We start from the raw sequence: 16,812 nt of genomic DNA on the forward strand, positions 1-16,812 counted from the left end.
AATCTCAAGCAGGCTCTACAGTTATCACGGAGCCTGATGTGGGGCTCCATACAATGACCCTGGTATCATGACCTGAGCCAAAATCAAGAGTTGGAAGCTCAACTGACTGACCCACCCAGATGCCCTAAACTGATGGCATTTTTTTTTAATTTTTTTTTTCAACGTTTATTTATTTTTGGGACAGAGAGAGACAGAGCATGAACGGGGGAGGGGCAGAGAGAGAAGGAGACACAGAATCAGAAACAGGCTCCAGGCTCTGAGCCATCAGCCCAGAGCCTGACGCGGGGCTTGAACTCACGGACCGCGAGATCGTGACCTGGCTGAAGTCGGACGCTTAACCGACTGCGCCACCCAGGCGCCCCAAACTGATGGCATTTTTGAAGAGAAAGAGAGATTTAATTATGACAAGATTTAGCTCTGAGAACACATTTGTTATTAGTTTGAGGACTAACAATAGTATTTAACATTTGTTCAGTGCTTACTATGTGCCAGACTGTGTCCTAAAACTTTTACATGCTGTAACCCATTTAATCCTCTCAAAAGTCACAGGAGTCAAGTGCTCTTGTCTCTGTTTTACAGAGGAGGAAATTAAGGCATGGAAAGGACAAATAACTTGCTCAGGGCCACAGAACTAGTAAATGCTAGAATATGATTGAAAACCTGCAATCTGTTTCCTCTGCATAGAGCCTCTAACCATAGCAATTCATAAGCATGTAGAACTCTCTGTGTATCAGGCAGTGTGTACACGTTTTCAGTTAATCTTCACAGTAATTCTAAGAGCTCAGTATTATCTATGCATCTCAGGGATGAGGAAATTGAGATATAACAGGTCCAGGATTAGAACCCGTGGTATAACTCCTGTTTTCAATAGCTCTGCTTCCAGCTTGACTAAAATAAAGAGCTGTAAAGTATACTTATAGCATATACATCGGATAAGTCAATGACAGCCAAAAATAAAAGGATTTTAAGCAGAAATTTTTAAATTTGGACTTGATTCTTAAGACACATTCCTCAGTATCTAGGTGCTTGATAAATTTTGTTGAATGAATGAATGAATGAATATAAAGTTAAGTAGAGATATTGTTACACCAGCCTCTCAGTCAGATATTCAGTGGTAGTATGGATCATAAATAAATAAATACATAAATAAATAAATAAATAATAAAATAAATAACAAAATAAAATAAAATAAATAAAATAAAATAACCATAGCCAAATAGAGGTAGATTATTTTCTTTAAAATACTTTGCCTGTGATTAGATTCTGCTTCTCCACGTCACCTACAAAATGCCTAGGTTATAGCTTTCTGATTTAAATAGCCGCACTTCTGAGAGGCCTAAATCAGATTAGCAAAATTTTCCACTCTGTTATATATTTATTCAAATGCTAAGCATAGCAACAATAAAGAACATAATCATTCTTTATTTTAAAAAAAGAAGCTTTCTCAATAGTCTTTGATTTTTTTCAGTTATTGCTTAGACTAACCTTAATTATATCTAGGTTGCCAGGCTGAAATCTTAAAATATGTTTTATTTGAATTTATTTAAAAATGTCTTTACTGGGGTGCCTGGGTGGCTCAGTCGGTTAAGTGGCCGACTTCGGCTCAGGTCATGATCTCGCGGTCCGTGAGTTCGAGCCCCGCATCGGGCTCTGTGCTTACAGCTCAGAGACTGGAACCTGTTTCAGATTCTGTGTCTCCCTCTCTCTGATCCTCCCCCGTTCATGCTCTGTCTCTCTCTGTCTCAAAAATAAATAAACGTTAAAAAAAATTTTTTTAAATAAATAAAAATGTCTTTACTTTTAAAACAATGTTTTAATCAAAACTGTACTCCTATCTCAAATGTTTCTAGAGGACCATAGGCCTCTAGATACTGATTTAGTATCAAAATTCTTTGTCTCATCGTTGTTCTTCACATCACAGAAAAGTGTTTCCAATCCTTTCTTTGCTAATCTCTTAGATATGCTAATGCTTCATTTTAGGTCTCTTTATGTCTCAAATAAAATGAGAAAAATGGCAAAAATAGAGAAAACAGGATCATCTTTCTGGTCTTCTGTTTTCCTGTTTTTCAACCTTGAGAACTACAGGGGGTGATATTATATACATATCAACATGGTTTGTACATATTTCCTCCTTTCTGATCTGTATTTTTATTTGACCTAGTGTGAAATAAAATACAGCTGACTCTTTTTTTTCCCTTACTAAGCATACAACAGTGAATTGGTAACATTTTTTTTCCCCCAGATTGCCTTCTGGAAGAATTTGTCATTACCTGAAAATTTTTCTCTTAAATAGTCAATATCTTCTAAGGAAAAAAAGAAAAAAGAAAAGAAAAGAAGAAAAGAAAAGAGAAAACTTAAATAACAAAACCATGAAGTCAAATACATGATCTGTCTTATTTATTTTTAATTTAGGAATATATTTTCTGTAAAATCACTTTCATTATTAATTGGTCTTACAATAATTTTTAATGGATAATATTTCCATCAAATATAACTTGGAATTAAATATTTGATATATAGATCGATGTTCTTCCCTCTCTGTTGCAGCCCAGCTAGGCTATTCAAAGCCCATAATTAGCAAGTTTCTTCAGCTACTCCATAAAGGAGATAGTCCCATTCCTTAGTGTAGATAGAAAATACAAAAAAAAAGAAAAAAATCAAATGAAAATAAGTTGTTGTAAATGCCTAATTGAACTCTACACACCACTTCTCTTCCTGCTTATGGTTGCTATTCGTTTTTGTTTGTAGGGACCGAGCACCTTTTATTTTTACTTCAGAGATGGAGTACTTTATTACAGAAGGTGGGAAAAATCCACAGCATTTCCAAGATTTTGTGGAGCTTTGCTGTCGAGCTTATAATATTGTCAGAAGGCACAGTCGACTGCTCTTGAACCTGCTAGAAATGGTAAGTCCCTTGAGGAAACAACAAAAATAATAAGCTTCATATATGTCTCTCTTCCAGTAGTCTATTTTTGCTAATAGCTTAGATTTCCCCAAAGAGCTAGTCAAACGAGAAAGGAATGAGCAAACTAAAAGTACCACTGTACAGCCTATAAACACATTTCTTAATAATTCATTACATTAATTCACAGTTATTTCCTCAAACATTTCTATTCACAATAATATTGATGTATTCATGGGTTATCTCAGTATATTTTGATTAAAGATTAAGGACAGTAGTTTAGAGTATTATATCAGTTGTTATTATGCTTTAGGATTTTTCAAAAGTACTTTAAAAAGTACTATCTCATTTACACATTATAACAACCCAATGATGTAGACCAAGCAAGGATTTTTCCTGGCTTCCCTCCCAATTTCTGCCTTTGATCATTTGCCTATTTTTCAGATTAAGAAATTAGGGGTCAAGAATATAAGACAACTTGCTAGCAACTCAACCACAGAATAGTACATTTAGTGGTGTACATTGGGTCTACTGAGTCATGCTCCTGTATGCTCTCTGTTGACTTAAGTGTGAAATTTAAGTGTAAAATTAAGTGACTTAAGTGTAAAATTTCACTTCACTGTCCAATGTTAAAGAGATGGACACTATATATACAGGGAGAGAGAAAAGCAATCTGACAGAACTATTTCTGGGAGAAGGAGGAGGTGATTCCTTTGGGCACACCCATATATACTAGTAACTACAGCAAAATGTAGGAGAGAAACACACCTTTGGTAAATCAATATGGTGCTTGGAGTCAATACAATAATCCCAAATAGCTGGTTTACAACCTTCAGATGACAATAATTCTACTAGGTGCTGTTACTTAACTCCAATAAGATTATGTTTCCTCATCTATTAAATGAAGATAATAGAGTCTACCTTGCAGGATTGATGAATAAATGACCTAATAGTGAATGTTTTCCATGACCATTATACTAAGTGCTTTATGTGTACTAATTGATTTATATTTCATAATAACCTCATTAGATCATTAATATAAAGCACTCAGCATAGTATCTGTCGTATAGTACAGTTCAATTAATTTATTATGCTAGATCTTTATTAATCCAAAAGAGTACTGTCCAATATAATATCCCCTACTCATATGTGGTTATTTAAATTTAAATTAATTAGTATTGACTAAACTTTAAAATTCATCTCCTCAATCTCACTAGCCACATGTCAAGTGCTCAATAGCCACATGTGGCTTAGTGATACCATATGGGACAACACAGATATAAAACGTTTCCATTATTGCAGAAAAGTTCTATTGGGTAGTATTGAATAAATGTTGACCTTGTTGCAATGAAGACTTGATTGGATCCTTGTTGTAACTTTCAACATATGTACCTTACTCTGTCTTAAAAAATCGATATTTAAAAAAGTATTATAAACATATAGTCTTTCATGCATAAGGACACTTTGGTTTCTTTGTGTAAACTAGATATATAAATTTTGCCCATGTCTAGAATTTTCAAGTTGGCTATTTCAATAATAGCCAGTGATTCATATTGGTACATTTGCATTCTAACTCCCAATTCTATTAGGCCATATTGCAATTATGAGATGGCTAATGGTTCATAATCTGTGTTCATACCACAGAGGAAACTCTACAAGGACTAACTCTGTGAACTCGACTCCATTTACATGTAAAAATCCAGGTCATATCATTCTAATATTCTCTTGGGCTCTAACTGGCTCCAAATCATGAATCCATGAGGTCATGAGTACTTACTACATACCAGAAACTGTGAGGATGCATTTACATAGAAGACCCAGTCAGCCTTAAGGTTTTCAATATGATAAGGAAGATAAAATTTATGTATACAATAAATGAAGTGTCCAGCATTTCTACATGTCTATAATGTTATAAATAACTGCACACAAGTACCATATTCTAACAACTACTTGAACCAGCAACAGACATTTTAAAAATAAACACAAAATAGAAAAGCACAAAATATAGATTATGCTATTTCTCAGGTGACACTAAAATTATGCTGAATAACAAAAGTAAGCATGTTAAAATAATGTGAGAGGACAGCCTTTTGGAAAAATTGAGAAGGCTATTGGTGGACTTTTTCCTCTTACTTAATAAACTTATCTACCTACCTGAAAAGAGAACTTTTAGCACATGTGTCATAATATATAAAATAATTATTAAAGAGCTTATGTAATGTTATTTCATTTAAAAGAAGGAGATAAATGATGTTTGAATCAAGTACTGAAGCAATTTTTCATAAAATAGTATTAAAATCAAATATTGAAGATTTCTGTTACAAAGTATATCCAAACAATCTTCGTATGTTTTAATCTTCCAGGTCTTGACTTTTAGGCTAAGAAGGAAATTTTGGCAGTACAGAGCCCTAATTCAGATTAAGCAAATAATCTTAGATTTAAACTCTCACAGAAATTAAAACAGACAGAAGCAATGTGGACCAATTAGACCAATGAATACATATGAAACAGCAGTATATTACTTCTGTTTCTGGTCATTTACCTCTTCATTCTCTGCTTTTGAGGTTTCTTTCTTAAGGGATTCTGTAGATAATCAAAGCATCAGTAAAGTTTCAGGACCACACTTTCTCTGGCATAGCTTCCTATAAAATAAAAACAAATTTAAATTCGTGAAAGAGTATTTTCTGCCCATGTGGGTACTCAATATTTCCCTCAATTCTCTCTCAAACTGACTCTTGTTGTATTAACTTCTTTTAAAAGAACTAAATCTACTGCTCCATGACCCAGTTACAACTTGAGAAATAATTGACATGGGTCATAAATTCTATCTTCTGTGAATGGTCAGTATCCAGGATTATGAGCCACAAGTGTCTGGTAAGTCTACTATGGAGTTAATGGTTCATCCCTTGTTGAGAGCAGCATGTTTCCAGATATCCACAGTCCTTTTTATTTGCTCCTGGGAAAATCAGGGAAAAAAATAATCCATGAAATTCCCATCTTGCTTAAAAGCAAAACATCTGTAGGAGACCCAAGAGTGTTGCTGGCTGAAGTCACTAACATAAAAGCCTGTATTTCATCAGCTTTTCTCTCATTAAAAAAATCAATATCAGCTATTATGGAAGGCTCCCAAAGAACATAGGGACCATTCACCCAGTTTAAAATGTTTATCACACCCATTATTATACCAGATATTTCCCAGAAGAAATCTTTCTAACTGCTCTATGAGGTGGCAAAGAGTGTCTGCTTCCCTAAGCATAACTATCAAAATAGATTTGGACTTGGAGAATAAAAGTAGAAAATTTAAAAGTGTTTCTGTCCTTTAAAAAGGAATGTATCTGTTTATCACCTGTATCTGCTCATTACCTATACTAGCCTAGCCACCCTTTCCCTTTCCTATTGCCCCAATTAAAGTTATTGCCCATATAATCTAGGCTAAGAGGTACTTGAACCGCATCTCTGTGGGTCAGAGAACAGACATGGCTAAGTGGACCCGGGTATGAGGTCATCCTTACTCCAGTGGCAGAGTCACAATACTCAAAGCCGCCTCTCTGGAGAACAGAGCACATCAACAAGGGCAAAATTTGCTCTTGTTACCTTTAATTAGCCACATATCAAGGAGAAAGCTGAGTTCATCTACTTTGAAGCCATCTGCACTTGGATGTTGGTGCATAATGAGGGGGCCAGGATGGGGGGGTGGAGAAGAAAGATTAAGTATAGGGTGTACTTCCCAAAAAAATGTTTGACAGAGTTCCAAGCAAGCAGGTGTGAATTCTGAGTATCTAGAGAAACCAGAAAGCAATTCAGATCTAGGGAAGAAAGCTGTTAACAAGTAGATAATCATAAGTCTAATAAAGGGGAAACTGTCTCAATAAGTACACAAATGTGTCCAGAACTCTAATTACAGAACTGAAAAGATAAAGCCTACTCTACACTTTAGTTGCTCCTGAGAATATACCTCTCTATAGTTGATTTTAAGTTTAGTAGTTGGGGTTGAACTTACTAGTTACAGGCTTCCAGTGCCCAACAAAGCTAGGCATTTTTTTCATTTATTCATTCATTCATTCATTCACACATTCCTGCATGCATGCATTATTTCACAGACATTCATTAAGTTCCATTTGCAAGGTACCATGTTTGGTGATATAAACAATTTAATATCAAATAAAAACTCAGTTCCTGTCCTCAAAGATCTTAAAATCAAATGTGACAAACATATATGTGAACCAAACATAGTAAAAGTAAGGCAGCAATAAGCCCTTGAAAGAGGTGCGACCACGATATGATTGCTGTACAAAAAAAGCAGTAATTAAATCTTATCAAGACAATCTGGTGTTTCAAGGTGAAAAAAATATTTAAGCTTTCAAAAAGAATTTCAATAGGTGAGGAGGGATAGGAAGGGAATCCCGGCTAAGAGAAAACTATAAGTATGTGTGGAAGCTCAAAGAACATGGGCGTGACATGCGTTGGAAATAGAGGTAATCAAATGTACTTAGTCTGTGGTACACAGGGAGACCTATATAGACAATAGATGAAGTGACAGATCACAGTTAGATTACAAAAGACATTTATGATCAGAATGAGGATTTTGGACTTTGATATACAGACACCTGAGAACCTGGAAGTTTCTTTGCTTTTGATGAAGACAGTACCATCATCTAGCTTTGATTTTGAACTGACAACTCAGAAGCTATGTAATTAGAGACAGAGGGATTGGAGAAGTAGGAAAAGTTATCTAAGCAAATGAAAATGAGGAGCTGAACTAAGACAATAATTGCAATGGAAAGGAGAATGAATACAAGAGACCATTGAGGTGGTTTTTATAGAATTATGTTACTGACATTGGGAATCAGTTAGAAGAGGGAATCAAAGAAGATATGAATTTCTTTTTAGTTGGACAATGGTTGCACTGGAGATGGAGAGGAAAAAGGAGGAAGAGTTTATGGAAGAAGAGAATTTGCTCAAATTTAGATATTATGAGTTTAGATCATCCATAAGGAGAAGCAGTTAACAACTTTCCAGGACTACCTGATCCATTTCGAGGTTTCAATTACTATCTATATGTTAACGATTCCCAAATCTATATTTACAGCTATATACTTTAGATCCCACCCAGCCCTTCAAATTTATCCAATTAATCACCCAGTTTTCTCAACTCTACTTCCTAAATATATTTAAAATCCAATAACTTTATTCTTTATTCATAAACATTCTCCTAGTCCAGTCTCTTACTTGGCCTCACTTTAATCCATTTTCCACAAATAACCACAATGATCTTTTAAAAACAATTCAATTATATAGTGCCCATTTAAAAACACTAAAAGAGCTTCCTTTTGCCTCTAGGATAAAGTACAAAACTTTTATATAGCTAAAAGTTCCTACCCTACTTACCTTTTCAGGCCCATCTCTTGTCACCTACCCACAGGATATCTTATGTTCCAGATGCTCTCCTGGAGTTCTTTTTGTGAAATAATGAAAGACATCTTGCACTCCTTGGTACATCTATACATGCTGTTCCCTCTGCCTGGGTGGGGACAGTAGGAAAGAACAGTTTCAAATCCATTTTTTTCTCACTTGAACTTCATCAAGTCAATCATAAATTTACCCATCCTTCATAACCATATTCTCACTGTTTCCTTTACATTTTTAGAATTAGCAGCATTGTTCTTAACTTCCCACTACTGTAAGAGTGCCTTTATTCCAGAGCAGGAAATAATTTATCTTAGTCATAGAGGTACTGTTGACATTCTCCTCCTTCTCCACCTCCTGCTCTTCCTCCTTCTTCTTTTTCAAAGTTTAAATTTATTTCAGAAAGATCTACTTTTTCTCAAAAAAATTTTTCTTTCTTTTTGCCTATAACTAAAAAGAATATTATCTCTTCAGTCTACACTATAATATAAACACAGTACTTTTCCAAAGGCTGCCAGAAAAATATCTGAGCCTTTGTACAATTTTATCTTTAATTACTGCATTGCTTCAATAATCTTTAATAAATGTAATCACCACTTAAATAGGGAAAATTGTGTTCTTAGAGTATGAGTCATAGAGTCATGAAAGAACATAAGATTAAGAGCCAGAGGGATGAGTTTTATACTCTGTGCTTACACACCATTTGATCTGGACACTTCACTTATGCTTTTTTTGGGATTAAATTTTTCTTCTTTAAAATGGGTATTGCGATATAATTTTTGTGTAATAATTTATAATGTATAAAGCTCTTTCTTATTCATTAGCCATTTGATTGCCCCCGGAACATGGTGAGTATTCTTATCTCCACTTTCAAAATGAGAAAATGGAGATTCAAAGAGGTTAAGAGACTTTCATGATCATTGAGATTTTTAATGGTGGGTCCAGAAATTCTGATACTAGAACCCTTATCATTCTACCATCCAATGCTGACTATGCTTCTTCTACAAGAAGACAAGATAGGGATAATAATACTATCATGCTTATTTCACTGGTTTATGATGAAGATAAAATTAAATTATTATTATTATTTTAAAGTTTCATTTGTTTTTGAGAGAGAGAGAGAGAGACAGAGTACTAGCAGGGGAGAGGCAGAGAAAGAGGGAGACACAGAATCTGAAGCAGGCTCCAGGCTCTGAGCTGTAGCACAGACCCTGTCACGGGGCTCAAACTTGTGGACCATGAGATCATGACCTGAGCCAAAGTCTGATGCTTAACTGACTGAACCACTCAAGCGCCCCAATAAAATTAAATTATTAATCTGCAAGCACTTTGACAATTTTATTGGTTCTTCTTCTTATTGTTGTTTTGTTGCTTCTATTAGTAAATACAGGAAGTTAAAAAATCATGAACTTCTATCCATTCATGATTATAAACTGAAAGGCTTTGCTGTATAAGTTTAAGTGTATATGCATTTGTAGAATTAACCAAGTAAACTTAACCAAATTTAACTAAGATCTGATTTACATTTATTCTGAGGTTTTGTTTGTTTGTTTGTTTGCTTTCGTTTTGTTTACCTGCTAAGATGCTACATGCAGGGTTGCCTGAGCTGAGTGGAATTCAAGACCTGAAATATGTGTATAATAATCTTCGTCCACAAGACACAGACCTAGAAGCAACAAGCCATTTTACCAAGTAAGATAAGCTGTGAATGTATGAGTATGCATTTATTCATGTGTACAAATACGTTTCACATTTGAGGTGATTTCAGGGTGAACAGTCAGTGCTATAAAGCTGTCATTTCTATAACCAGCTTGTGTCTTCTTTCCCAAGGGATAGAAAGGGAGCAATGTGAATGTCGAGGAGAGGGCCTTAGTCAGTGTTTCTGTACCATGCTATTGTTTGCTAACCAGCCTCTTCATCTATTACATTGCTCAATAAGAGGTCACTAAAAAGAGCAAGGACTGACATAAATAGATTGGTTGCTCTACTTGAACTATGTCCAGGAAAACAATTTGGAAAAAGAGATTTATGATGAGATATGGACTCACTACTTTCAACTCTAAGACAATACAAATATTGGAGTATTTGGTAACTATCTTCTATTTTAAATCTATGTTTTTTTTAAGCAAGTCTGAGAAAACACTCATATACATCAAAGAAAGAGCCTGTCCAGAATATAGTGAATATTAATTACACTCAAAATCATGCATACAATGCAAAAGGTTGGTGCATTTTATAATAGAAGATTCCTCTGAACTTCAATTTTTGAATGGATAGCATAATTGCTAGCAAATTCTAGGTGCTCAATAAATGTTAGCATAATTATTATCATAGTAAAGAGTTTAAGTAGAGAAATACACTTTTTCCTATAACTCCTTAATATTGAATCTTGAGTCTACTTTTTAATTGTTCAAATACTTCGGAAATTTGTAAACACAGATTATACTCTTTTTAATGGATGTATGCTTTGTCTTTTTGAGGAAAACAGTATTTAAAATAAAATCTTTCCGAGCCAATTATTACTTTTACTCTTCCCCTTCCAGAATGTATAGTGAGGACTCTCTCTATTACAAGGGAACAATGAGAGTTGATTGGGCCATCCTACATAAAGAATTTCACTTTTGCAAAAAATCTGTCTTTTGTGAACTTTACTAGATAGGCTCCTCTTGTGGTTGAATAGAAGCAATATGGTAGAATTATAGAATGCTAAGCTGGAAGAGACCTCGTACTTCATTTATTCTGACAATAAATATGCAAATAATTAAACTGAAATTCAAAGAATTAAAGATCTTGCCTACAATAAAAAAAATAGTAAGAAATACAGCTAGGATTAGGGCCCATAGCTAGGACTTCAATCCCCTGGTCTAGGGTTTTTCAACATTTAATATAGAAAACTATATGATACCATTAAGGAACACCAGGCAGAGCCCTTGCCAAAAATATACATTTCTGCTACCTCCTTTGTTTCTGACATTCTACCATAAGAGATTCTTTAGTGGAGTCTGGTAGGTTTTTTGAGTCTTGAAAAATGCCCTCTGGTAGTAAAGGTTATCTCTGAAAGAAGCATCTGTTTATGTCTACTTAGAAAACTATAAATATTAGTTGACAATAGTCTGTGGCCAAAGACACTAGCTTAAAGATTTGCATAAGTGTTTCAGATCCTTGATTTTAAGGATAAGAGACTCTCAAGTTGCCTCAGCTATTGGGGATGGGGGATTTGTGTGAAAAATCCTAGGGAAAGGCAAACAACCGGCCTCGGGAAGAGCAGAAGGTCTTCTGTCACAGAGCCTGGAAGGTCCTTCAGAGTTCAACACAGCTCTGGGATCCCATCAGCAGGAAGCAGCTTTATACTCCAGCTGCTCACCCCTGGTCTAGTTACCTCCGTCCTAAGTAGGTGAGTGCACATGGTACCAAAAATAGCCCCCTCAGGCTATCCAATTATGATCTGAGTGGGATGCCTTTCTTTGAAGTGGGCTGCTGCACTACAGGCACAATGATTGATGTGTCAGTGGGACCTGGTTGGGAGATAGAGTTGCAGAGAGAGGTCCAGAAAAGATGAAGGTTGGAAACATGTGATTCAGCTAAAGCCCGTGTTTGATGTGTCATTGCTTAGACAGTTTACAAATAGTCCCTACTACTACCTAGAACAAAGGAAAGAAACTATATATTGGATGAAGAAAAGCTCTTTCAGGTCCTGGCCACAGGGAAAATCTCGATAGGCTTTGTCTGCCAGAGTTCCATCCCTCCACATTTTCTGACTTTAACTGATACACCCAGATCTATAAAGAGCAGAATCTTCGACATGAATGAGCCTGCCTACATTTACTTATGTCCTCTTCCTAGTCAAGAGATTGTGAACTAATATGAGAAGTAGATCTAAAGCCACTAATCTCCTGGCAGTGAGCTAGACCTCATTATCCTGCCTGCATATTTCTGCCAGGCTAATTTTCTCACTTTTAGATGTTATATAGTATGTTCTGTTAATTAAACTTCGTTCTACAATTTTATGGTAAACAACTTGTTCTCCATTGCAGACTTAAAAGGCATTTGGTCATCTAAATAAGGGCACATCATTTCTCTGTTCAATAATTGTTTTTGACTTGCCATTTCCTACCTCTTACTTTTGACAACCTTATAATCTGATTGTCTTTATCAAGGTTTATCCACTCCACCTCTATTATTCCCAAAGGAATCCTCTTCTGGGTAGATAAATTTCTCATATACATTCATTCCTCCTTTGTCTATTTAATACATCAGAAACGCTTCCAAAGAATCAAAAAAATTACTGGAATGGGGGGAAGTCTGATGTAACTTTCAACTCTACGTATCCCTTAAGATGCTGGACAACTAGTTTCTTGTCCATGAAACCTCAGATTATTCCCATCGTGACTAGTCTTTTGTTCTATAATCCTACAGAATATGTGCTATTTCATGCTGTCCTTAATTTATTACTGAATTACATGATGTCTAGTATATCACCTTAATACACTTATTGGTTATACCAGTTTCTCCCAAGTAAAACAGGGGACATAGTCCCACTTTTCCACTTTCGAACATATCTGAATGTGAAACATGCCTCATTCCCCTTAAGATATATTTTAAAGTTTAACAGGAGATGCAATGTAAACATCAAACATTAAGTCTATAAAAGTTATATAATAATGGCTAACATTTAGGGTGGTATTTCTTATATGTCAGGCCCTGTTCTAGTGCTTTTCATAGAGTAAGTTGTTTCATCATCATAACAAGTCTGTAAGAAAAATGATTAGTAATACTGATAATAGCAATTATAAATAAAGAGCATGGGAGGAAACTTTTGGAGGTAATGGGTATGTTTATGGTATAGTTTATACTAATAGTTTCACAAATGTATAATCATTTCCAAACTCATCAAGTTGTATATATTAAATATACACAGCTTTTTGCATGTCAATCATACCTCAGTAAAGTGATTTAAAAAAAGTCTGTAAGATAATATAATTTTAATCTAAATTTTTAGATTAGGATACTGAGACCCCAGAGAAGTTAAATAATTTACCAAAGGATATAGCCAGCTGTAGACATAACCACAATGTGTATCCAGGGGGTTATGCTACAGAGTGTGAGGTCTTACACTCTATCCTGTGGGCTCAAAACCACCCCTCTCATATGCAGGCTCTTGGGGTATGTCGCTTCATAATTCAGACCATAGTTTTCTCAAGGTTCCTTAGAGCCCACTTTGGCTACAGTTTGAACAAAGTAGATCTTTTGTCTCACATCTTGACTATCCCAAGCCTTGATGGAGGACAGATGTTCCTTCCCAGTACTATCATCTCTGTGCCATCACCAGGTGTCCCCCGGATGTTTGGTTTAGGATCTGCTATGTTTGCTGCCCCAGGGGACCACCATGGGGTAATTTGACTCCAAGGTACTCAACCTCTTTCCTTTCTCTGATTTGGCTCATTACCAGATGCCTTGAACCTCTCTGTCTTTCCCCTTTTCTGCTCAGAGAAATCTCCCATGAGACTCATGTCTCCCTTTAGTGATATATTTTATCCTATAATCTCAACTACATACCTTTATTTTTAGATATGATTTAATGTGTTTTGAGTTTGCCTTTCCACATGTTCTCTTAAGTTCTTTGGTAAGCAAATGTGGATCGTGTGCTGATGATCTTTCCTATCACACAGCACTGTGAAGACCCTGTTATGGAGATTTAAGAAACCTCAATTAATTGTGACTAGGATTCTTAACCATTTGAAAAAGTTACTTAAGATCTATTACTTATATATTAAAATTTTTTAATCTAATTATAGGATATTTCTTTTGTTAATACTCAAGCAATATATAGAATGAATTTATAAAAGTAGCCTGATTAATTAAAAACAATAGTGGAATTTTGAATGACTTGATCCACATGATTAAAATAAATGTGAAAAATTATGTGCACTTGTTTACTTTTCTGTGTAAATAATATTGTTATCTTAAACTGTGTTCTCTGACATCACATGGGTTACAAAACTGAAGGAGATACTTGAATAGAGACGCCAGTGCACATAATTTACCAAAAAAGGAAAGTTATGTAATGGATATTACATATCCATTATGTAATGGATCCAGCATTAGTCTTGGTGCTTCAATGGGTGACATTAATTCTAATATACTTTTGAGAGCCCCTGTATATTTAAAGTCTGTGTTCTCTGTGTTCTGACAGGCTAAAAGTGTTTTATACTACTGCTTATTCCAATATTACTACTAAGATAGAAATAAAAATAAGAAAATCCACCATCCACCACCACCACCACCAAGCTCACAGATGTGGGTCATGAATGAGGACTAAGCTATCTGAGACACAGCATGTGTGGCTACCTTAAGTGCCCAGTCCTGACTACAGTAGCAGTAAGAGGCTGCCCTCTTGATATTGTTTGAGACTTGAAAGAAATGGCTTTTCCTCCCTCTCCGAGAGAATGCTTTATTTATGAACAATATAGGATCCTACCTCATTCTTGGGTATTTGCACTCAGGCTTAAGAGGTGATCGTAAGTGTTTCAGAAGATGCTGTACTCAGCGTGGCATTAAAAATTGTATTACAATTAATGGCATTTAGAGAAAAATGAGAATAAAATTCTTTTACTGACCACAAAGGTTTTTCACAGCATTGCCAACTCCTCTCTCTGCTTCCCTTACTTTTTTCGACTCGCCTTACATCTGAGTGCTGTTGAATAGAATCAAGAAAGTCTCGTGACTCAGTTCCTGCAAATGGATACTCACATGTAATACCTCTGCAGAGCCCACTGCTAGGCAACAAAGGCAACGATCCATTAAAATGCTGTCTGAATGGGTTACTTTAGAAATTTCAATCACTTTCAAACCTCGGGTTAGCTGTCCTTAGAAACAGATAACCTATTTCACAGACCAGCCTGGGATCATTAAGCATAAATTTCCCTGCCTACCTCCCCTCCCACATACAGATCATGCTTTTCACTTCATCCATTTTCTCCTCCAAACATGTGAGAGAAAATTTTCCATTTATTTCCAGATATTCTATTTGGCCTGCCACACAGATTCTTTGGTTTAGTAAGCATAAGATCTCTGGCTCTTTGGCTAAAACTGAAGGCAGCTAGAAGCAAAACACAAAACTCCAAACTTAAATTTTGTTTTCATGAGGTATTTTGGTAGCAAGAGCCAGAGATTCTATCTGATATCCTTGCAGAAAAGGGTATAAATGGACTCAAATCGTAACCTAACAAGTCCCAGAAACCAATAGGACCTGATTTCTAGAGGAAACAAAGGACTTCTACTCTGCTTACTCTGCCTATATTTTACCTCTTTGCCCATTGGCCAGTATTCTCTAGTGGAAATTCCAGAGAGAGACAATCTAATTGACTTAAATAGTTGCCTTTGTCCCCACTGGACAGAATCCTTCACACAAAGCCATCGTGGATTCTGTTGCCTATCCTTACACCTATCATGGGCCATTCCTTGCCAAAGAACAGCCTAGAGTTTCTTCTCTGAACTTTGAGCTTTAGAGAGTGTAATCTTAGTTATGAGGAGCCATTGGGCAGAACAGGCACAATGACTGTCCCAACCAGTACAACCATGAAGCCACTGGAAATGTTGATGACATCCAGAAAAAGTGCTCCTGGATTCCACATAGACAAAGGAACCAGGGTCTGTGAGCCTCCTGAGTGTGCAGACATAATGCCAGAAACTTCCAGTGTTTCCCTCATTCTTCCTTAGTTATTTTTCATGGCTACAGAGTGAAATGAGACTGCGCTCAATGCATCAAAACAGTTAAATGGCCTTCTGTCTAGTTTCTCTTTGACATTAAAGAAAATATGGGAGAGGGATGATTCTTGGATTCTTTTGTCCTTAGACTTTCTTGATGCTTTTCTAGTACTTTGCAAATTGTTATCTCTTGGATTGTTGTAATTCCACAAATATGGATCAAAGTTTTCTTTTGCCTTAGTAACCATTGATACCCATAGAGATAAATGCTCACAAGAAAAACAAACAAAAGACAAAAAACAAAAAACAAAAACCCAGAACCTAGAGGAATTACCAATCATGATGTCCAACTTTCATTAAATTAGGAAAGCAGATTTCAAAGAGATATGCAAATTAAAACAGATGGAAGTTTCTTTTTCATTGTGAAAGTCTCTCATTAAAAAAAATAATAATTGTAAAAACAAATCTGAACTAAATTGACTTTATAAGCCACTTTTTAACTGAAGGTGTAATACCTTTTACAATACTGTATTTCCTAAGTTGCATGACCTAGTCACACTCATTACAATGTTCCATAGCTTGGCTGCTGTTCTAAATTTCTGCAATAGGAGAGTCTCTGTTTTTGAATTATATGAGCTACGCTGAGAATTGGCCCAATTTGCCTAAATATCAAGTCATGATACACCTTAGCTATTAGCTTTTAAAAAAAGATATTTTAACTTTTCCGGAGACTATCAGTCTAAAGGTTAAGAGCATTTGGAAAGTTCAATGCACCCACCCAGAGTGCCAGAAGTCAT

General features: G+C 35.6%; 1 protein-coding gene across 2 annotated transcripts in view; it reads left to right on the forward strand.

Moving 5' to 3' along the window:
• PIK3C2G (phosphatidylinositol-4-phosphate 3-kinase catalytic subunit type 2 gamma) overlaps positions 1-16,812 on the forward strand; it is a 337,991-nt gene that overhangs the window by 240,636 nt on the left and 80,543 nt on the right. For both annotated transcript variants that reach the window (XM_047066883.1, XM_047066884.1), the window contains 2 exons: positions 2,749-2,905; positions 9,891-10,000. In XM_047066883.1, the coding sequence (XP_046922839.1) occupies positions 2,749-2,905; positions 9,891-10,000 (267 nt within the window). The remainder of the gene's footprint in view (positions 1-2,748; positions 2,906-9,890; positions 10,001-16,812) is intronic.

Source organism: Lynx rufus, unplaced genomic scaffold (genome assembly GCF_022079265.1).
Source record: "Lynx rufus isolate CCGP_SWC_20201006 ecotype Redwood Valley unplaced genomic scaffold, mLynRuf1.p SCAF_7, whole genome shotgun sequence".
Lineage (NCBI taxonomy): Eukaryota > Metazoa > Chordata > Mammalia > Carnivora > Felidae > Lynx > Lynx rufus.